At 35.5% G+C, this 25,000-nt stretch overlaps 1 protein-coding gene across 1 annotated transcript in view; it reads right to left on the reverse strand.

Moving 5' to 3' along the window:
• LOC137650520 (uncharacterized) overlaps positions 1–25,000 on the reverse strand; it is a 50,685-nt gene that overhangs the window by 3,727 nt on the left and 21,958 nt on the right. The window contains exons 3-10 of the mRNA XM_068383748.1: positions 23,753–23,800; positions 22,598–22,745; positions 21,428–21,567; positions 20,093–20,218; positions 16,424–16,495; positions 14,258–14,371; positions 12,974–13,071; positions 7,038–7,717 (exon numbers count right to left, since the gene is read on the reverse strand). Of these exons, the coding sequence (XP_068239849.1) occupies positions 7,038–7,717; positions 12,974–13,071; positions 14,258–14,371; positions 16,424–16,495; positions 20,093–20,218; positions 21,428–21,567; positions 22,598–22,745; positions 23,753–23,800 (1,426 nt within the window). The remainder of the gene's footprint in view (positions 1–7,037; positions 7,718–12,973; positions 13,072–14,257; positions 14,372–16,423; positions 16,496–20,092; positions 20,219–21,427; positions 21,568–22,597; positions 22,746–23,752; positions 23,801–25,000) is intronic.

The raw sequence follows: 25,000 nt of genomic DNA on the forward strand, positions 1-25,000 counted from the left end.
ATGTATGTATGTATGTATTTTGCATGTATATATGAATTAATATAATGTCAGTTGTTGCTAGTCCACTGTAGGCCAAAGGCCTCAGACATGTCTTTCCACTCTCTTCTGTCTATGGTCATTCTATGCCAGTCTATATCTGCAATTTCTTTTTAGCTCGACAGTTCATCGTCTTTTCTTCCTTCCCTGGCTTCTTTTGGAATCTCTAAGGACCCATTCTGTTATTCTTGATGTTCGCCTATTATCTATCATTCTCCTTATGCAGTATGTCCTGCTCATGTCCATTTCGTTTTATTGCGTGTTTTTAGAATATCCTCTACTTTAGTTTACACTCTTATCCCTGTCCTTTTTCTGTCTCTTAGTGTTAATACCATCATTATTCTTTCCATATCTGTGTGTTGTAACTAGATTATTTTCTAAGGCTTTTGATGGGATCCAAGTTTTTGATGCCTAAGTTATTACTGGTAGGACCATCTGATTAAATACTTTAGAGAAAATTACATAATCTCATTTTGTTTACCAGAAACTCTCAATCCCATGCTTTACTTTTAATTTTATCTTATGTTCTTGGGGGAACATAAGTGTGTGTATTCATAATTTTATCTCATGTTCTTGGGGGAACATAAGTGTGTGTATTCATAATTTTATCTCATGTTCTTGGGGGAACATAAGTGTGTGCATTCATTATTTTATCTCATGTTCTTGGGGGAACATAAGTGTGTGCATTCATTATTTTATCTCATGTTCTTGGGGGAACATAAGTGTGTGCATTCATTATTTTATCTCATGTTCTTGGGGGAACATAAGTGTGTGCATTCATTATTTTATCTCATGTTCTTGGGGGAACATAAGTGTGTGCATTCATAATTTTATCTCATGTTCTTGGGGGAACATAAGTGTGTGCATTCATTATTTTATCTCATGTTCTTGGGGGAACATAAGTGTGTGCATTCATTATTTTATCTCATGTTCTTGGGGGAACATAAGTGTGTGCATTCATTATTTTATCTCATGTTCTTGGGGGAACATAAGTGTGTGCATTCATTATTTTATCTCATGTTCTTGGGGGAACATAAGTGTGTGCATTCATTATTTTATCTCATGTTCTTGGGGGAACATAAGTGTGCGCATTCATTATTTTATCTCATGTTCTTGGGGGAACATAAGTGTGCGCATTCATTATTTTATCTCATGTTCTTGGGGGAACATAAGTGTGCATTCATTATTTTATCTCATGTTCTTGGGGGAACATAAGTGTGCGCATTCATTATTTTATCTCATGTTCTTGGGGGAACATAAGTGTGCGCATTCATTATTTTATCTCATGTTCTTGGGGGAACATAAGTGTGCGCATTCATTATTTTATCTCATGTTCTTGGGGGAACATAAGTGTGCGCATTCATTATTTTATCTCATGTTCTTGGGGGAACATAAGTGTGCGCATTCATTATTTTATCTCATGTTCTTGGGGGAACATAAGTGTGCGCATTCATTATTTTATCTCATGTTCTTGGGGGAACATAAGTGTGTGCATTCATTATTTTATCTCATGTTCTTGGGGGAACATAAGTGTGTGCATTCATTATTTTATCTCATGTTCTTGGGGGAACATAAGTGTGCGCATTCATTATTTTATCATGTTCTTGGGGGAACATAAGTGTGCGCATTCATTATTTTATCTCATGTTCTTGGGGGAACATAAGTGTGCGCATTCATTATTTTATCTCATGTTCTTGGGGGAACATAAGTGTGCGCATTCATTATTTTATCTCATGTTCTTGGGGGAACATAAGTGTGCGCATTCATTATTTTATCTCATGTTCTTGGGGGAACATAAGTGTGCGCATTCATTATTTTATCTCATGTTCTTGGGGGAACATAAGTGTGCGCATTCATTATTTTATCTCCTGTTCTTGGGGGAACATAAGTGTGTGTATTCATTAACTCCCTTTAGAGGTTCTTCCATAACTCTTATTTGAAGTCTTTTTGGATTTTCATTGAACATTATCTTAAAATTACTCATATTCATTTTCAGTCCTACATTTCTGCTTTCTCTATTCAAATCTATCAACTTTTGCAATTCTTCCCATGATTCACTAAATAGATGTATGTCATCTGCAAATCTTGAAACGGTGATAAGGTATTCCCCATTAATGTTAATTCCTACATTTTCCTGATCTAAATTCATTGAACATTATCTTAAATTTACTCATATTCATTTTCAGTCCTACATTTCTGCTTTCTTTATTCAAGTCTTTCAACTTTTGCATTTCTTCCCATGATTCACTAAATAGAAGTATATCATCTGCAAATCTTGAAACGGTGATAAGGTATTCCCCATTAATGTTAATTCCTACATTTTCCTAATCTAAATTCTTCTAGGCACGCTGTAAGTGATTTAGGACGGATGTGGTCTCTTCTGTCTAACTCCTTTCTCAAATAGAATTTTCTCACCATCTTTATATAGTTTTAAGGTTACTGCACTTCGCGTATAGATTATCTTAACTTGTTCTAACATAAAATTCATCTACTTGTCTTTGAAGGGCTTGCATTACTGCTGAAGTTTTGACAGAATGAAAGGCTTTCCCATTATCTATAAATGCCATACATAGCGGTTTATCATACTCTGATGAATTTTCCATTAGCTGGTTAATTATATGGATATGGTCAGTTGTTGAATACCCACTTGTAAAGCCTGCCTGCTCTCTCGGTAGATTAAAGTCTAGCTGGGTTTCTATTCGGCCAAATGTGATCTTTTTAAATATTTTATATCTTACGGAGAGTAAACTTATTGGGCGGTAATTTTCCAGGACTTTTATGTGTCCCTCTTTTTGTAAATCATTACAATAAACTTTTTCCAAGATGTTGGCATATAGCATTCTTGCAGATATTTTGAGTTTGGGCCATAGAGTTTTACTTCCATGATATCTCCTACATCTGTTAAATATATATATATATATATATATATATATATATATATATATATATATAATGTATATGTATATATTTATATATAATGTATATGTATATATTTATATATAATGTATATGTATATGTATATTATATATAATGTATATGTATATGTATATTATATATATAATGTATATGTATATTATATATATAATGTATGTATATATATAATGTATATGTATATTATATATAATGTATGTATATATATATTTATATATACATATATGTACATTATATATATATATATATATATATATATATATATATATATATATATATATATATATATATATATATATATATATCATGTTCAATATCCTAGAAGTGTATTTTCTAATACATCGATAAAGACAAATAAAATTATTTTCGATATAATATTGCATTCAATTTCAGCCGTCCCTCTCTTTCTCCCCTGGTATATTTACTCTTATGTATCTACGTCCGATGTAAATATCAGTATCATTCGATTTTTTATGTTTATTCATGATCTGCTGGCGTGCAAATTCCTGTTGCTAAATTAAGCGCTTTTGTTTACTTTGCTGAATTCATTTCGATATGACATTTTTTAAGGAGATTAAACCTTTTGCTGGAACGCTTGTCAAGTAGAATTATCGATTGAGTAAAATCAATTCTCAGAAATCTCTGATATGGTCTTTTTTAAGGGTCAGCTTTTGTTTAAATGGGATTACTGTGTAATTTGGTTTGCTACGATTTTTGTTCAATATCATTTGTAATATAGAAATGTGATATGATTAAACAAATGTACGTGGCATGAAAACTCCATAATTCTATAATTGTTCGAGAAGTTTATCGGTTTTAAATGTAATATGTTTTAAACAAAGCTTAGTTTTAATGTGCGAGGTAACTAGTAACTGGTCTTTCTTGTTTCTATAAAAAAATAGTACAGTAGATAGGATAAAAACGATAAAAGGAAAATCTTCAAAGATATTAAAACTAAGTTTTTTTCGGAGAAATGTCTAACATTAAAAAACTAAAAATGTTTAATGAAATAAAGCTTAGATTTTACGAAAACCTTCAAACTTTGATAAAACTAAAACTAAATAATCAACATTTTCCGTTCACCATATGGTACAAGAAGAATGTAATAAGAGATGTGGAAAATCTCTCTCTCTCTCTCTCTCTCTCTCTCTCTCTCTCTCTCTCTCTCTCTCGTTCATACACAAACACTCCCAGGAGGTAAAAATTCAGTATATATGAGCTGGAAATGAAGAGATTGTATTTCTGATATGAATCAAGCTGGAAAAATGGGAGGGAGTAATTACAATTCGACGAGTCGAGAATTGCTGTAGGTTGATAAATGAACGGAAGGATGAAGGCGCTCCAATAATTACAGATATAACTCGGAGGTAGTCGTCAGCTGATTGAGGTCTCCCGGGATTGTATAGTCATGCACTAAAAGTGATCGTTGATATTATTGCTGAAATGTGTTTTATATATTTTATCGGGATGCTGTTATTGCATAATGCTTTTTCATCTTATACTTTTCATTTATAAGTTAAAAATGGTTTCAAAAGCATGAAAAATTGCTCTAAAATAGCTTTAAATTGCCTTATCGTCCGGGGGCTTACAGCACCCCGCCCTGGGCCCCTAGCGGCTTTGGTTATGTCTTCTGAAACCCGCCCCCCTTCCCCCCCACCTTTTACTTGCTGGATCCGCGCTTGTAGTGTTCATACGGAAAATGCGAAAATAAGATTAACTTGCAAGGAAACGTGGAAACAGTGATACTGTAACAATAAAAAAATAAAAAACTTGGGAATAAGCAAGAAAACGATTACGAAAGTATGAGGTTTTACTGGTCACCAGTCCTGACTTGATATATGGTAGTTCTAGATATTTCAAATAAGATTAAAGGAATTAGATTTATTTTGGTGAAAGCTGAGGGCATCTTAATTATTAGGAGTAGTATTCAAATCACTTACTGATGTCGATGACCGTAAATGTTGCAACGCTAGATACTTATTCATTCAATAATCAGTAAGCCACTACTATACCCGGTAAAAACAATAACATTGACAAGTGCACACACTTTTACTTAGCCTATATGTTGAGTAATTAAATTCACCACCCCCATAATTATACTCCAATTTTTTTTTTTTTTATATAAATGAGGCACATGTGCAAAGACTGGGAGGGGTGCCCTTTTAGCTCGGAAAACTTTCCTACTATCTGATTGATTGGACAAAATAATTCCGACCCATCAGCTAATAGGAAACTTTTCCGAGCTAAAAGGGCACCACTGTGAGTCGAGGCGCATTTGCACCGGTTCGCAGGGGTGGCCTTTTAGCTCGGAAAAGTTTCCTACTAGCTGATTGGTTGGACAAAATAATTCTAACCAATTAGCTAGTAGGAAACTTTTCCGAGTTGAAAGGGCACCACTGTGAGTCGAGGCGCATTTGCACCGGTTCGCAGGGGTGGCCTTTTAGCTCGGAAAAGTTTCCTACTAGCTGATTGGTTGGACAAAATAATTCTAACCAATTAGCTAGTAGGAAACTTTTCCGAGTTGAAAGGGCACCACTGTGAGTCGAGGCGCATTTGCACCGGTTCGCAGGGGTGGCCTTTTAGCTCGGAAAAGTTTCCTACTAGCTGATTGGTTGGACAAAATAATTCTAACCAATTAGCTAGTAGGAAACTTTTCCGAGTTGAAAGGGCACCACTGTGAGTCGAGGCGCATTTGCACCGGTTCGCAGGGGTGGCCTTTTAGCTCGGAAAAGTTTCCTACTAGCTGATTGGTTGGACAAAATAATTCTAACCAATTAGCTAGTAGGAAACTTTTCCGAGTTAAAAGGCACCACTGTGAGTCGAGGCGCATTTGCACCGGTTCGCAGGGGTGGCCTTTTAGCTCGGAAAAGTTTCCTACTAGCTGATTGGTTGGACAAAATAATTCTAACCAATTAGCTAGTAGGAAACTTTTCCGAGTTGAAAGGGCACCACTGTGAGTCGAGGCGCATTTGCACCGGTTCGCAGGGGTGGCCTTTTAGCTCGGAAAAGTTTCCTACTAGCTGATTGGTTGGACAAAATAATTCTAACCAATTAGCTAGTAGGAAACTTTTCCGAGTTGAAAGGGCACCACTGTAAGTCGAGGCGCATTTGCACCGGTTCGCAGGGGTGGCCTTTTAGCTCGGAAAAGTTTCCTACTAGCTGATTGGTTGGACAAAATAATTCTAACCAATTAGCTAGTAGGAAACTTTTCCGAGTTGAAAGGGCACCACTGTGAGTCGAGGCGCATTTGCACCGGTTCGCAGGGGTGGCCTTTTAGCTCGGAAAAGTTTCCTACTAGCTGATTGATTGGACAAAATAATTCTAACCAATTAGCTAGTAGGAAACTTTTCCGAGTTAAAAGGGCACCACTGTGAGTCGAGGCGCATTTGCACCGGTTCGCAGGGGTGGCCTTTTAGCTCGGAAAAGTTTCCTACTAGCTGATTGGTTGGACAAAATAATTCTAACCAATTAGCTAGTAGGAAACTTTTCCGAGCTAAAAGGGCACCCTTGCGAGTCGGTGCAAATACCTCTCATTGAAAAATTGTATATGATCTAGTTGCTTCAGGAAAGGGCTATTTCAACACAGCTTATAAATAAAACGATGTGGTGCGACTTGGATAAAGCAAAATGTCATTATCATCAGCTGATTGACACAATGCAAGGAAGAGCTAGGTTTCTTCTTATCTGAATTGTTACTAATATTTCACTAGATAAGAATCTTTTCAATCTATTCTGTTAATGATGAAAAAGTAAACGGTAACTAAATGACCTCGTCTAACCTATATCAAAAGATAAAAAAGAGCATGAAACAAATGAGAAGGATTTGGGTCTAAATACATATGAATCAATAAAGCCTATTAGAAATTAAAATAAACTTTCAGACAAGTAAGAAAAGCTTAATTTACATAAATATGACCTTGATTGAAAATCTTGACTTCATATGTTTTCTTTGATTTTAGGAACAGTAACATAATTTCGATGAATACTTAATCATATGAAAAAAAACACTTGTTTTGATTTAGTATAGAAATTTTAAAATCTGTTATTAAAGTTCCCAATGTTCTACTCACGGTGAATAATGCAAAATGCATGATGCTGGAGCTATCACGTGGCTTTCGTCTACTAGGACTCCATTACATTGTGGATGGCTGATGTAACCGGAAGTTGAAGTGTGATCGGTTTGGGATGAGCTGCTTGCACCATGGTCAGTGGTTGCACCATGGTCAGTGGTTGCACCATGGTCAGTGGTTGCACCATGGTCAGTGCTTGTTGCATCATGGTCAGTGGTTGCACCATGGTCAGTGCTGGTTGCACCATGGTCAGTGCTGGTTGCACCATGTTCAGTGGTTGCACTATGGTCAGTGGTTACGCTATGTTCGGTACTTGAACTGTGAGACGTGCTGTGGTCAGTGACTGAACCATGATCACCTGTTGTGGCTTCATTTCTATCTCCTCTCCTTCTCCCAGTCACTTGGCTTCTCCTCCATTCAGAAGTTCTGCTCTGAGGTCCGTTCCTCCATGATGTCCTTGTAGGGCGAAATCCAAATCTTCTTCCAATTCTAAAATCATAGCCGAATAACGGAGAAGCCTGGCTACTGATTCTATGGCCACCGCCTGATGAGTAGGAACTAGAGTGACTGGAGGAACTAGAGTGACTGGAGGAACTAGAGTCACTGGAGGAGTGACTGGAGGAACTAGAGTGACTGGTAGCTGGTGGTGTGTATGCTTCATTGGTCATTTCAACCATAGCCTGCGTATAAAGGAAAGGTGTTGCAATTGGTAGTTTGTTAGAGTGTTGAGGTCATGACTTTAATTTCAATTTCACAAGGTCAATGAAGTAAGTTACAATGATATTTGATGTTATTTTTGAAAATTTGGTCTGTGAGAGAAGATAGCCTGGAAAGCTGAAACGCTATCTATTAGTTTATTTTATCTTATAACTATAATTTTTTGTGTGCGCTTCAGTGCTGTTCATGCTATGTATTACTTTCGAGAATATACCCTGAAAGTTTAGAATAAGACTGCCTGACTTTTAGGTCTAATACTTACTGATTGATATTATTATATCGTTGAATATAACCTCTGCCTCAGTAGCATTGATTTTATATCTTCTCAATGGCTTTAATAAGTTCCTTCTCTGCAGTACTGCATTCCTCCAGTAACTGGGAAAAAATCATCATTCATCATCAGGTAGGTAAATTGAGGGTAAGTATCAATTCATGTTTAATGCAACTTTCACAAAGTCAAAAAGCGTTTCGCTGTAAATTGTATATATTTTTTTTTTTTACTTTGTGAACTATGCATTAAACCTGAAATGAGACATGCCCAGATGTACCTAATGATGAATTTTGCTCAGTGCTGCAGAGAAGAAACTCATCAAAGCCTTTGAGAAGATATATTATAAAATCAATACTACTGAGACAGCGATTATATGCAACGAAACATTCTTAAGAGGGTCTTCTTCCGTAATCAACGATTATATTATTATTATTATTATTGTTATTATTATTATTATTATTATTATTATTATTATTATTATTATTATTATTCCTTAAGCTACAACCTTAGTTGGAAAAGCTGTATGATGTAAGCCCAGGGGCGCCAATAGAGAAAAATAGCCCACTGAAGAAAGGAAACAAGGTAATAGATAAACTATGATAGAAGTAATTAACAATTAGAATAAGATATTTTGATAACACTGACAACATTAAAATGCATCTTTAATATAAGAACTGAAAACTTCAAGAAAACCAAGAGGAAGAGAAATAAGTTGGAATAGTGTGCCCGAGTGTATCCTCAAGCAAGAGAACTCTAACCTAAGATAGTGGATGATCATGGTACAGAGGCTATGGCACTACCCAAGACAAAAGAACAATGGTTTGGTTTTGGGGTGTACTTCACCTCAAAGAGCTGCCCACTATAGCTAAAGGATCTCTTCTACCCTTACCAAGAGAAAAGTAGCCACTAAACAATTACTACGCATTGTAGATGTGCTTATTTGGAGAAGCAGGAGGCCTATCATCTTTGGAAGGGTAACAGATCAGATTTGACCTGGAATAACTATACTCATCTTCGAGCTTTTGCTCAGAGTTTATGCCTCAACTGAAAAGGAGTACAATTTAACCACAAAAGAAACCCTTTCTGGTACAACTTAGGAACATAAATGGTGGTCTACCCTTAAATCTGCACTCTTTGATGTAGATGCAACAGTTCTTCCTTTACTTAAACCAGATGGCTCAGTCACTCACTGTCCAAAGGAAAAGGCAACCCTTTTGGCTGATGTTTTTGACAGTAAACAGAGTAATGGAAAACTTGAACTTCCTCATTCCTGTTTTCCTGAGGCTAAACAACTAGTTTAGCTTTTTGATCTCGTGAAATTAAAGCTCTGTTGATGGACCTTGATGCTTATGGAGGTGTATACCCAAACGGTATTTTTCCATTGTTTTTTTATAATGACCAGATTTCTTAGCTGCAAAGTTATCTGTTATTTTGCGCAAGTTAGCAAGAAAAGGAGCTTTTAGCACTTGTTGGAGGATTGGTAATGTTACTTCTCTATGTAAATGTGTTTGTGGTAGCTCAAGTCCTACTGATTACCGCCCAATTTCCATAACTCCCATATTATCTAAAGTTTTGAGCGTCTTCTAGCAAAACGTCTTAATAGGTTTGCTGAAGGTAATCATCTATTCCCCTGTTTGCAATTTGGTTTTCGTAAAGGCCTTGGAGCATGTGATGCCCTCCTTACAATCTCCAATGCTGTACAGAAATCCCTTGATTGTGGTCAGGAAGTTCGTATGATTGGCCTTGATTTTAGGGCTGCCTTTGACCGTGTTAATCATGAGGCCCTTATTTTTAAACTCAAACAGTTGGGAGTGGGTGGATCGTTTCTTAGCATTATTATTGATTTTTTAAGTAATAGATCTCAAAGAATTGTTGTTGATGGGCACCATAGTGAGTATAGGGATGTGATATCTGGTGTTCCACAAGGTAGTGTTCTTGGCCCATTACTTTTCATACTATATACACATGACATGTGGTTTGGCTTAGAAAACAAGCTTGTTGCATATGCAGATGATGCTACTCTCTTTACATCGATTCCATACTCTAAATGTAGATCTGGAGTTGCTGAATTCCTTAATAGAGATCTAGCTAAAATTAGTGCATGGTGCAAATTATATGGTAGGAAGTTGAATCCTAACAAAACTCCAAGTATGATTGTAAGTAGGTCAAGGACAGTGGCTCCTCAACATCCGGATCTCAGTATCGATAATGTTTCTTTAACTTTGTATGACTTAAAATTCTAGGTGTGATTCTCGACAGCAAATTTACTTTTGAGAAACACATTAGGTCTGTGTCTTCAATTGCACAAAAAATTGGCTTATTGAGAAAGTCTTTTAAGATTTTCGGTGATCAATCTATTCTGAAGAAGTGTTTTAATTCTTTAATTCTACCTTGTTATGAGTATTTTTCTCCTGTCTGGTGTTCAGCTGCTGATACTCATCTTAATTTGTTGGACAGAAACTTGCGGTCTATTAAATTTCTTATTCCTGATCTAGATATTAATCTTTGGCACCGTCGTTCAATTAGTTCATTATGCATGTTGCATAAGATTTTTCATAACTCTGACCATCCTTTACTTTCAGATCTCCCTGGACAATTCTATCCTGTTCGTAATACTAGGCAGGCAGTTAATTCTAATAGCCAGGCCTTCTCCATCATGAGGCTCAATTCTACACAGTATTCTAGAAGTTTTATTCCAGCTGTTACCAAGTTGTGGAATGATCTTCCTAATCGGGTAGTTGAATCAGTAGAACTTCAAAAGTTCAAAGTTGGAGCAAATGTTTTTATGTTGACCAGGCTGACATGAGTCTTTTTATAGTCTATATATGACATATTTGATTTTGACGTTGTTAATAGTTTATATAGGACATATCTGTTTTGACATTGTTACTGTTTTAGAATGATTTATTGTTAACTTGTTCTCGTCATTTATTTATTTCCTTATTTCCTTTCCTCACTGGGCTATTTTTCCCAATTGGAGCCCTTGGGCTTATAGCATCTTGCTTTTCCAACTAGGGTTGTAGCCTGGCTAGTGATAATAATAATAATAATTAGTCAGTACTTTAAGCGAAAAAAGAATTGTTTGGCAATCTCAGTGTTGTCGGGAAAATTTGGAAAGAATACGCCAGACTATTCGATGTATGCGTAGGCAAAATAAAAACGAGCCGTAACCACCGGAAAGATTTAGTGTAGTACTGTCTGGTCAGTCAAAGGACCGAATAACTCTAGTGGTATTATCTCAACGGGTGCCTTGTGATATGGATATCAATATAAACTGACAACTTAAATAACCATGATGAAAATGGAGAATATAAAATGAAATTGATCATGGCCTTACATCATTATAATGCTTTTCCGTCTATAGTCGTTTGAGCGAAGTATTTTTCAGCGAAGCCAATTGAGCGAAGTTCATTAAGAGCGAATGTTAGATTCGGCGATTTGCTGATATTCATTTTAATCGAAAGTAACTTGCCCAAAGAGAGTTTGAAACAAATATTAGTGTCAAGGGTTTGACAAAGGTTATCGAAAGAGAACATCAACCGCTGGCTTTAACAACGTAAACATAAATTTAACTTTATAATACTGTGCAAAAATATACATAAACAAGGTATATCAAGAAAGATACATTCTAGGCTGATTTGATGTAAGGTTTTTAAAGTCTAAGTGATGTCAAATCCTTCAGTTTGAAGGTTCTTTTCTCCAAAGAATAATTTTGATCATGTTAGTATATACTGTATGTATGTATGTTTTGGTGACATTCTTGGAGTAAAGTAATAACCGGGACAGTGCTTGAAATTTAGTGAGAATTTTTGAATACCCAAAATAAAGCGAATTTCACCGACTAGCACATGAGCAAAATGAAAACTGTTAGGTTTGTAATTTTGTTGGTAGATAGGTCAAAATCACTCAGCTGAGGCTTAATCCTGTCTTCAACTGTCGTGCCCAAATGGTGAATTATTATTATTATTATTACTTGCTAAGCTACAAACCTGATTAGAAAAGCAGGGTTCTATAAGCCCAGGGGCTCCAGCAGGGAAAATAGCCCAGTGAAGAAAGGAAACTAGGAAAAATAAAATATTTTATGAACAGTAACAACATTGAAATAAATATTTCCCAAATAATCTATAAAAATTTTAACAAAACAAGGAGAAGAGAAATTAGAATAGTGTACACAAGTGTACCCTTAAGCAAGAGATCTCTTACCCAAGACAGTGGAAGACCATGGTACAGAGGCTATGGCACTACCCAAGACTAATGAACAATGATTTGATTTTGGAGTGTCCTTCTCCTAGAAGAGCTGGTTACCATAGCTAAAGAGTCTCTTCTACCCTTACCAAGAGGAAAGTAGCCACTGGACAATTACAGTGCATTAGTTAACCCCTTGGGTGAAGAAGAATTGTTTGGTCATCTGTGTTGTCAGCTGTATGAGGACAGAGGAGAGTCTGTAAAGATTACGCCAGACTATTCGGGGTATGTGTAGGCAAAGGGAAAATGAACCGTAACCAGAGAAAGGATCCAATTAAATACTGTCTGGCCAGTCAAAGGACCCCAACTTTCTAGCGGTAGTATCTCAACGGGTGGCTGGTGCCCTGGCCAAGCTACTACCTTACAATATCTGTTGTTTGTAGAGCCAATGACATTAAGCATTTTGGGAAGGTCAATGCCATAGTTAAAAAAGTTGTTTTCTTACTAAGCATAGGACGAACCAAACAAAAAATCATTATAGGATCCCGTACAATATCATGATGAAAATGTTCAAGATCCGTGGGAGACTCACCATGGCGAGGCATTATTCATCTTCTAATATTTCATCTACCAACTGATCATTAGGCTAAGTCTTATGACGAAATGCTGTTTGATACCTGCATAAAATGTACCTTTATATGATATTATTGTCCAGCTGGATTTTAAGAGGTAGATTATGTTGGTATGTGATTTGTGCACTTACCATCCACGGCCACTCATTTGCAGTCGCTTCGACGCCATATGGATGAACTTCCTCTGGGTCTACACGAATCTTCTTCTCTTGAAGCCCCAGTACCAAACCTGTAAACGTAAAAAGTGCTTTAAATCCTTCTCTCACACTAAAAGGTAATTGCTATGCTACACTGTTAAAAAGCCGTAGTTTTTAATCGAAAATTCTCCATAAAGATACTGTTCTCAGCTGCATTTCAGTAAAATACAGGCGACCGTAATTTTTACCATACTTTTTTATTATCTTTTACGGGTTGGTGACCGTAATCACTCAACGTCAATATATCCGTTTTTAAAACGGTAAATACTGACAACATTCATTCCAGGATTTCTACCCTTTTACGACAAATTTTTAATAATGTATACTTGGGGCATCTAACTCATAATAGTACTGAAAATTGAATTGTATTGCGGACTAAGAAACTTCTACATGATGAAAATTTCAAATTGTACCTTGGTTTAGTTTTGAAAATTTAACCAACATACAGCATCAGATAGTTGAGTCGTCAGTAATCCTTCTTTACAAAATATAGAAGAAACATTCGTCTACTCAAAGTGCAAGCGCTGCACAAAGAGACATTTCTGGGATAGGTTGCCTGCACCTCTATAAAGAGTATGTTAATATGAATACTGTACTGATACTGATGATCGGAAAAACTATGTTGGTACTGAATACCCAAGATTTAATAAATATGACATTGGTACTTCAAATTCAATGTGATAAAAGAATGTTATTACTAAAAATTTAACTGTTTATGAAGATTCCGTTCTTACTGAATACTCAATTCCTATTGATTATGTTTGTTGATATTGAATACTCGAGTTTAAATAAATATTACGTTGTTACTCTACACTCGCAGCCTTTAAAGGTTTAAGGGCTGCTCATGAACGGGAGAGGCAGAGGACAGTGACATTGCCCTATCATTGCCCCTTCCTTAGTTCACAAGGATAGCGGGGTTGCAGCGACCAAAAAAACTAACGAGTCTGAGCTGGACACGAACCCCAGTCAGGAACGTTACCACATTGGCCACCACAACCCTGAGATTATTATTATTATTATTATTATCATTAATATTATTATTAATTATCATTATTTATTATTTATTATTTATTATTTGTTGTTTATTATTTATTATTTATTATTTGTTGTTTGTTATTTATTATTTATTATTATTCATTATGATTATTATTACTGCTGCATTGAGAATGAATGCCCTCGGCGCAATGAAAACTCTATGGGTAAAGGAATACTACTCACTCTTCGAATAAATGTCTTGTTCTTTCCTGAGCATCTTGAGCAGTGACTTCTTCGTGATGTGCAAAGTTTCGTTACTGTGTGTCGTGGTGGTCTCAGCTTCCACGTTTCTGTTTCCTGAGAAAATATTTTCCATAGATAAGTGAATGTGTGGTTGACTTTATATCTCTGTTTCCAGAAGTTATGTCTCCTGTTTCCAGAAGTTATGTCTCCTGTTTCCAGAAGTTATGTCTCTGTTTCCAGAAGTTATGTCTCTGTTTCCAGAAGTTATGTCTCTGTTTCCAGAAGTTATGTCTCTTGTTTCCAGAAGTTATCACTGTTTCCAGAAGTTATAACTCTGTTTCCAGAAGTTATATCTCTGTTTCCAGAAGTTATATCTCTGTTTCCAGAAGTTATATCTCTGTTTCCAGAAGTTATATCTCCTGTTTCCAGAAGTTATATCTCCTGTTTCCAGAAGTTATATCTTCTGTTTCCAGAGGTTATATCTCCTGCCTCCAAAAGTTATATCTCTGTTTCCAGAAGTTATATCTCTTGTTTCTAGAAGTTATATCTCCTGTTTCTAGAGGTTATAACTCTGTTTCCAGAGGTTATAACTCTGTTTCCAGAAGTTATATCTCCTGTTTCCAGAGGTTATATCTCCTGTTTCCAGAGGTTAGTTCTATATTTCCAGAAGTTATATCTCTGTTTCCAGAAGGTATATCTCTGTTTCTAGAAGTTATATCTTCTGTCTCCAGAGGTTATATCTCCTGTTTCCAGAAGTTATATCTTCTGTTTCCAGAGGTTATATCTCCTGTTTCCAGAGGTTATATCTCCTGCCTCCAGAAGTTATATCTCTGCTTCCAGAAGTTATATCTCTGTTTCCAGAAGTTATATCTCCTGTTTCCAGAGGTTATATCTATATTTCCAGAAGTTATATCTCTGTTTCCAGAAGTTATAGTAATGAGAAGACATCTGGGATCAACAAAAGAACTAGAGAGCCTCCACTTAGTACAAGTAAATTTCATAAACTTAGAAGGCTAAATGACCAGAGAACATAAGGTACAGTTCAAATTTCAGTGAGTTTAAACATGTAAAACCACATTGAATACAGTAGTAGCCATTTAGCTTCCATATATATATATATATATATATATATATATATATATATATATATATATATATATATGTGTGTGTATATATGTATATATATTTATATGTATATTTATATATTTATATGTATGTATATATATATATATATATACAGTATATATACATATATATATATATATATATATATATATATATATATATATATATATATATATATATATATATGATAATATACACAGAAGATGCACTCTTTCAGTATGGATTGACTTTCACAATAAGAATTAAACTAAGAGACCCCATGTAAGGTTCGTGACAAAGGCCTTTATACGTTACTTTTATTTAATATCAAATACTAGAAATCTGCTTATTCCACTCTCAAAAGCTTTAATGAACGTGGAGGTGAGATGTAACCGTGTCTTTAAGTTGAAGTAACTCATGAAAGTATAGGAGTAATCCGTATTGGGTACAGCATTCGGTGTGCTCTATTGGCACACTTTTTCTACACTGTTGCCACATAGTCTCTCAAACACGTTGTTGCCAAACATTCTCTTCACGTTCTTCGCGTGAGTTGAAGGCTTTTTTAAAGCATTTGATTGAAATATTTTTATTTTCATTAAAGCGATGCAATAGAAACGAAAGTTTTGTAATGGAATATTTAAAGTAAATGCGCGTAATTTTAGGTTCAAAGTTCTATTTTAATTGCAATTTATCAGTTATTATTATTATTATTATTATTATTATTATTATTATTAGCCAAGCTACAACCCTAGTTGGAAAAGCAAGATGCTATAAACCCAAGGGCTCCAACAGGGAAAAATAGCCCAGTGAGGAAAGGAAATAAGGAAATAAATAAATGTTTAGAATATATTAACAATATATCATTCTAAAAACTATTTAAATAGTTAATGATAATGTCAAGAAAAAGAGGAAATATGTCTTACTTTTGATTTTGGACATTACCATCTACCCTATGTAGGTATTTTGGATAACTAACTTCTTATATCATGAAAAATATTTAATAAAGTAATAATAGATGTGATTTTTTAAGAATGAATAACACCAACAGATAGTTTAACTTACTCTTTCTTAAATTAATTCTCCTGGCTTTTCTGCTAAAGGTACCAGGGTTCTTGATTCCGCAAACGCTTGGAGCTGTAGATATAAGGTATATGTGAGTAATCATCATAACGTATAAAAAAAAAATATCTCAAAGCATCTTGGAACACTGATAAATTTTATGAAGAAGATCTCTCTCGCTTAGCAAGATCGAATAAAGGAAAACGAATATCCTTAATTTGAACTAGTAATATTACTTGATATTGATATAATGAATAGGCTTAGTCTATACTGATTAGTTATAAGTCTCATTACTTTATAAACTAGGGGGACACTCAGTAGAGCGCAGACCTCCGCCACAGCAGCTTATTTCTCGATCTTTTGATTGACCGTGACCTTGACTTTCCAAAATTTAATACTTAACAGCTTTTTACATAACGATTAATCCATGCAAGTTTAATTACTCTACGATTAAAATTGTGACCAGGAAGCTGTTCACAAACACGCACACATACATACAAACAAGGGGTAAAACATAACCTCCTTCCAACTTCGTTGGTGGAGGTAAAAAACGGTGAACCGCTTTGAGTAATTGAAGGGAATTAGATAAAATGAAAAAATGAAGCCTTAAGAAGCCATATATTTCCAAGTAATGGAGTACTTTTCAGTTCAGTATATGACTTAAAATATCTCATTCCACTTCAATATTGTCAGAATTTACAATACATTTCACCTTGTCAGTCGAAACTTCACTTAGATTATGATACAATGAGCAGATTTTCTTCTTTTGTATTACTTATTTCCCTTGAGAAGCAGTACTGTAGATCGGGACAGTAATACCTATGAGTATGGTAGAAGAATCGTTATTTTAATTCTATATGGTATGCAGATTGTGATTTAGGTCTAAGAAATTCCTGCTAGATCAACATCTGTTTTGAGGAAATGGTAAAAGCTGTCCACTTGTTTAAAATATTAAAGTTTGATTAAGAGGAGCATAGACAAGGGAGAGGACAATGTCCTAGAGACCGAGCTGTACCACCCAAGCTAGGACCAGGGAGTACCAGGCAAAGGCTCCTAATGACTCTGCAGGGAGACATATAGGTTTATACTCACCATTCCTATCTCACAAGAAAACTATAAGGCTTGAGAGGGACTCTAACTCCCGACTCACGGAATGCAAGTCACGTCAGTTTCCAATGGGCTACCACGAGGAGAAGCTGACTGGCAGGTTGGTTCCCATTAAACCAGCTTTATACCAGTACAGACCTTGCTCAGTTGTGGGCCGTAAGTGGTGAAATGGTGATATAGTGGACAAGAAGTTTATTGTTTACTTCATGATTTGGATTACCTAAATATGACATATTTGTTTTTGATGTTGTTAATAGTTTATATATGACATGTCTGTTTTGACGTTGTTACTTATTTTAGAATGATTTATTGTTAATTTGTTCTCTTCATTTATTTATTTCCTTATTTCCTTTCCTCACTGGGCTATTTTTCCCTGTTGGAGCCCCTGGGCTTATAGCATCTTGCTTTTCCAACTAGGGTTGTAGCTTGGATAGTAATAATAATAATAATAATAATAATAATAATAATAAAGGTCAACATGTCTCATAGGAACAAAAAAGTTCCCGGGAAAGAAAGAGTAATGTCAGTGCAATTAGGAAACGCTTGTAATGTGAAGGAGGCATAGGGCTTCGTTGGAATCAGAACTATAAAGAATAACACATAGACCTATGTGTTGTTACTCCTATCTTAGAGGAAGAGCTGTGATGGAGCAAGTGAAATGATGGCACACGTTCATATCTTAGTTAACAGACTAACATTTAGTTGTAGAATGGCTATACCCAATTCTTTCACATTTAGTACATATAGTATTATTACTATTACTAGGTAAGCTACAACTCTAGATAGAAAAGCTAGGTACTATAAGCCTAAGGGCTCCAACATGGAAAAATAGCCCAGTGGGGAAACGAAATAAACAAATTACAAGAGAAGTAATGAACAATTAAAATTTTAAAAGAAAAGTAACATTAAAATAAATCTTTCAAATATAAACCATAGAAACTTGAAAAAACAAGAGGAAGAGAAATAAGATAGAATAGTGAGCCCAAGTGTATCCTCAAGCAAGAAAACTTTACCCCAAGATAGTGGAAGACCATGGTACAGAGGCTGTGGCATTATCCAAGACGAGAACAATGGTTTGATTTTGGAGTGTCCTTCTCCTAGAAGAGCTGCTTATCATAGCTTCAGAGTCTCTTTTACTCTTGCCAAGAGGAAAGTAGTCACTGAACAATTACAGTGCAATAGTGACCCTTTGAGTGAAGAAGAATTGTTTGGTAATCTATGTTGTCAGGTTTATGAGGACAGAGGAGAATGTAGAAAGAATATGCCAGACAATTCGGTGTATGTGTAAGCAAAGTAATAATGAGTCATAACCAGAGAGAGGGATCCAATGTAGTTCAGTCTGACCAGTCAAGGACCCAATAACTCTCTAGTGGTAGTATCTCAACGGGCGGGTGGTGCCCTGGCCAATGTTCGTGGAAAAGACATTATAACCAAGGAAAGGGTACAACAGTGTTTACAAGCCACCTGTAAGGTTCCCAGAAACGCACAACCAAATCCTAACAACAAAACAGAATTTTCCCAAAGAATGGGGTACAGACTTTTGATTATATATTGGAAGGAGCTAAAAACTTCATATGTATTACCTAGTAAAGCAGACTACATAGCTAAAGAATATACCCAATGTGGTTCACAAAGTGCAATGAGAAACCTAGTCTGAAAAAACCACAGTTATGAAATTGGTGTAGAGTACCTAACTTTGTTTGCATAAAGTGTTCTATATTTCCGAAACTAAGAGGTTGGAGGTTGTTACATAGCAAGATGAAAAGCTTTAAGGTAGGCTTCAGATCTTGGGACACTTCTTGAGAGGTACCAACAATAGACTGAATGGTCACAATAACAAATATCTGTATGAAGAGCTACCAGATATTAAAATAAAATCCTACACAGTTTTTCAAGGCAAAATGTGAATGCAGTTTGATTGTCAAACGTCATTGGTACAAAGGGTGGGAAGAAAACTGAGGAATGTCAAGTAGGACACAGATGAAAGATGATCTTATAAAGATAGAGGAACGTGTTAGATCAAGCCAGTTGATATGTAGTTTAAAAGATCTATCATTCATAATCCTTTTTGTACTTAATACTTCTCTTCACACTTATGAAATTGGTACAAATGAACATCACTCAGGGACTGTGGTACATATGTGAACATTGCTTTGATGAAGAGAATTTGATACTAATTGCTCTCCACAAAAAACTAACTTTAAGTGCAGAATTTTTTTACGTCAGTAGTTGAGGATTTTTCATTTATTTCTGACATTTCTTAAATAGGACACTGCTACTTAAAATTCAATTAAACAATAGGTCAACAATTCTAAACTTTAAACTTTAGTGAGGTTGCTTAATCCCTTAAGTTCCATTGGATGTAATTCGTGTCGGCTATTTCTACTCCTTCAGCATCATATGGCGTAATTTACATCCTGTAATTACACCTTCAGAGTCAGTAACATAGAAGTAATTTTGTTTTAATACAAAGCTTCCGATCGTCCCCCAGGCAAACCACCCAGCCCTCTAACTCATAATCAATCAATCAATCAATCAATCTCAGTCGTAAATAGGATAACTTACATTTAGAATGATGGATGGCACTGCAAGGAACAGCAACAACTTTAATTTCGAACTTGAATGGAGTAGTCACATCGGTCAGCATGAGAACGTATTCCCCTCCATACCCCTCGTCCAATTCTATGATGGCTGTTGGATACAAGGTTAGAGGCAAGATATTTACTATTCATACATATTTATAACTAGCTATAAATATAATCATAACCTAGCTTTTTTTTTTAATTCTTAGAAGGAAGTTAGAAAGGGAATATCTTATTAGAAGAAAGTTAGAAAGGGAATATCTTATTAGAAGAAAGTTAGAAAGGGAATATCTTATCTGTCTCTCTCTTTTGGAATGTACAAGCTTTACTCATTTTGTTGGGCTGTTGGCTGATGGCAATTAGAAGAATAATACTGATAAAGTTCATGCAAGTCTCTAGTTTAATAGTAAATTGTTAATGAAACTAACATATGATAAACAAGTCAGTTGGATAAACCTGATGGCTTCAGAGATGACAAGGTTTTAATGCTTCTCAGTTCAAGTCGTTGTTGTGTTAGTACTGAGCTTAAAATAGGTTGATTTTCAATGCCCATATCCAATAGTTGGTTCATGTTCAAGATTTCTTTATGGCACTTTGCCAACGAAATGGCAATTGTTCGCCCAACATTTACTAGGTATGATATACAAATTCCTTAGCAGCTTTGTATTTTTTTTTTGTTTTAACAATCCTCTATGACTGAAACCCAGTTATCTTAAGATAACCAAAGATTGGAAAATTTACCGAATTAAGATGCATTAGTGATATTTCTAATGGCATACAAATATAGTTTATTTTTTTATGAGGAAAGTAACGATTGCTGGAGAATCTAAAGTCTCAAGACTGACTTGTATAATGTAAAACTGTGCTTCAGATAAGGACATGTTACATGTCATTGATTGTTTTATGTTTTATTAGATTACATATTTGTAGAACTCAGGAAATGTCAGAGATTTATTTGCATATTTGTAAGAGGTGAATACCATGTATCGTTGCTGATGTTTACAGTAAATAGAATGTTAGTAGTTGATAGTGACCAGAAGCTGCAGGTTCTATTGAAAGTATTCGAAAATGATAACTAGATACCCTTCAGTGGCTCCTGGTTCGGATGTAGGTACATGATATTTACTATTTTGAAAATTTACTTCTTTGCACCTGCTTTTTATATTAGTTTATTTACCTGTGAAGCATATAGTGTTTTGATTTTGTGCTTACTTTATTATGAGAGACTATTCACCTGTCAAACATGCAGTGTTTTGGTTTTAAGCCTGCGTTTTATGCTAGATATTATTATTAATTATGTAAAAAATTTGATATCTACCTTCATAATGAGTGAGGCTCGTGCAAAATGCTGACGAGACCCCGTGGGAATGAGCCATCTTGAAAGCTGGAACGCCTTTCGGGCACACGTAGTCCTCCATCAGGAAATTGGGGCTGAAATCCAAGTCCTCGAATTGAATCCTGCAAACATTCAAAGGTTTAAAGGATACTCATAAGTGGCAGAGACAAGGGACAGTGACGTTGCCCTATCAAGCAGGACAATGCCTCAGCGATTGAATCCTGCAAACATTCAAAGGTTTAAATTCTGCTCATGAATGGCAGAGATAAGGGACAGTGACAATGCCCTATCAAGCAGGACAATTCCTAAGAGACTGGCCATATATACATATGGTCAGCGCCCAAGCCCCCTCTCTACCCAAGCTAGGACCAAGGATGACAAGGCAATGGCTGCTGATGACTCGGCAGATAGACCTAAAGGCTCCCCCAGACGCCCCATCCTTAGCTCACAATGATGGTGAGGTTGCCCCGACCAAAGGAACCCCAGTCTGGCGATCACCAGTCAGAGAAGTTACCACATCAATCACCACAACCTCTCATGATTAAAAAGGTATAAAAAGAAGAGACAATAAATCATAAAAGAGAATGAAATAAGAATGTATAAAAATGAGACGATGAAGCAATGATATGGAGGGTAAAAGAATATAATAGAATTTCATCAAATTTAACTTGCGAAACAAAAAATTAATATAATTTTCTTCAGTAATTCTTAATTACACACTACCTTCCAACCTCCTTATCATAGCTTCAATTCGTGTTTTGCCATTTGTGTTTTATCAACCTCTGATAAAAGGGTCGATAGGTTCTCCCAGTGTTATTAACATTAGAAAAAAACCCGGCTTTATTCTTAACAGCTTCTGACGAAAAAGGGTCGATAGGTTGTGCCAGTGTTATTAACATTAAAAAAAACAAGACTTCACTCTTAAAAGTTTCTGACGAAAAAGGGTCGATAGGCTGTCCCAATGTTATTAACAATAAAAAACCAATACTTCATTCTTAACAGTTTCTGACGAAAAAGGGTCGATAGGTTGTCTCATTGTTATTAACAATAAAAAACCAAGACTTCATTCTTAACAGCTTCTGACGAAAAAGGGTCAATAGGTTGTCCAATTGTTATTAACATTAAAAAAAAAAAACCAAGACTTCAACATACCTGAAAGCACACGTCTCAGGTGGTGGCGTAATGTGAAGAGTGCACACGCTGGGCATAATGGCTTTCAGTGGGTATCCCTTATTGTGCCAGTGGGTCTGGTAATTCTTACTGGTTTCTCCGCAGTATTTGGTGACTGAGTAGTCGTGCTCTGCGGATTAAGTCATTTTTATTCGACTGAATTTGTCTTTCTTAGAGAGAGAGAGAGAGAGAGAGAGAGAGAGAGAGAGAGAGAGAGAGAGAGAGAGAGAGAGAGAGAGAGAGAGAGAGTATATTCATGTACTAATTATGTGAAAAGAAAGCCTTAGAGAGAGAGAGAGTATATTCATGTACTAATTATGTGAAAAGAAAGCTTTAGAGAGAGAGAGAGAGAGAGAGAGAGAGAGAGAGAGAGAGAGAGAGAGAGAGAGAGAGAGAGAGAGAGAGAGAGTATATTCATGTACTAATTATGTGAAAAGAAAGCTTTATGCAGTTCATTTGAAAACCTATAAATTATTAAAATTATTATTATTAGAATAATTGAAATTATTATTATCATTAAAAATCGGTATTAAATACCATTGTGGTTGATATTTAAATTGGTCACTAGTGTTAGTGATACATATTCATCATAAATAACCACGTGTTGCAAACTCACTAATCAGCTATCATGGTGGAGATGGGTTGATTTCAAGTCTAAGAACAGATTCAGTGAATTGGAGTGATAACTTTTCGTCTCTAATTATTATAAAAAAGTTCTTAAGATGCAAGTTATAGAATCCCTGAAAAGACTTTTGTAGGGATTTGTGTCTCTTTCTCCCTTAATAACATGGAATAACATTAGAATCTAATATTTTTATATGATTTGTGGAATTGTTTAATCAGGGCAAATTAGAATTCAATTTAATAACACGGCTTCAATTTAATAACACGGAATAACATTAGAGAGAATCAAATATTTTTATATGATTTGTGGAATTGTTTAATCAGGGCAAATTAGAATTCAATTTAATAACACGGAATAACATTAGTGAGAATCTAATATTTTTATATGATTTGTGGAATTGTTTAATCAGGGCAAATTAGAATTCAATATGTCGACCTTATTCACATGCTATTCTACAGTTAATAATGAAATGTTTAAAGTTGCGAAATGTAAAAGTTGCGAAATGTACTTACCTTCGTGTTTGTAGGCCAAATTATTGAAGCCGATAATGTTCAAGATAGCTGTTGGGGAAGATGGAGAAATTTACCTGATGAAAATTATAATAAAAGTTACTTGGCCGAATGAATAAAATGCAAAAATGTAAAAACAAAATAGCTAAGAAACTTTTCATAGTTTTAGAAAAAACCATATTACTTTTTTTTTCTTCTTAAATTTTATGAATAATAAGTGTAAAATAAGAAAATGTTAGATGGAAGGCTGTGAAACCTCGGTATCAAAATATAGCAGCCAAAGAGGAATGAGACATAGAGCTTGTATAAAAGAAGACGCACCGTATTTTGTTTCAAATTAACCAAGGGGTTAATAATTTTAAACTTTGATATTTAGGGAGGTTGCTTAACCCCTTAAGCGCCATTGGATGTAATTCGTGTCCGGTACTTCTACTCCATCAGGATCATATGACTTAATTTACGTCCTGTCATGACTCGTTTAATTTTCTTTTATTTACATATACGAAAATTTTACAAAATATATAACATTATATATCAATGGAAAGGACATTTAGTCAGCTATACGATATTAAATGTTGTAAAGCCTTTTTATTGTATATTTTTATGCCAAAACTGAGTTCAGTAAAATTTCCCCCCTAAAAAGTACCTGGGGCTGATTGCCAAATCAGTTGGGAGGAGCTGTAGTTCAAAATGTTAATTCAATCTTTGCTGATAAGTTGCTAAAGCATTGTCTGGAAAAGGGACAGATATTATTCCACAAAACAATGTGTTGGTGCAAGTTGTGGTGACCTATTGGGAAAATCCCTCCTTGGCATTCTCCGACCCTGGGGCTCGAGTCCCGCTGAGGTTCTATAGTTTCCTGTATTGTCTGCAACCTTACCATTCTTGTGAGTTAAAGAGGGGAGGTTTGGGGAGCGCATAGGTCTACTTTTTGAGTCATCAGCGGCCATTGCATGGCACCTCCTGGTCCTACCTTGGGTGGAGATAGGGCTTGGGTGCTGATCATATGTATATACGGTCAATCTCTAGGGCATAGTCACTGTCCCTTGCCTCTGTCATTCATGAACGGCCTGTAAATGAAGTAGTGATGCCTCTAAAAGGACTTGGTATTACACTTTTCTTCAAAGACACAAGTCCCAGATAAATGTGACTGTAGGAGTTGGATACAATGCGGATAAGCTTTCCTTATGGAATAATTAAACAGCGCCTGTTGTTTAATTGATAGCAGGTAATTCCGTTTATTGGGGAAAA

This window comes from Palaemon carinicauda, chromosome 12 (genome assembly GCF_036898095.1).
Source record: "Palaemon carinicauda isolate YSFRI2023 chromosome 12, ASM3689809v2, whole genome shotgun sequence".
Lineage (NCBI taxonomy): Eukaryota > Metazoa > Arthropoda > Malacostraca > Decapoda > Palaemonidae > Palaemon > Palaemon carinicauda.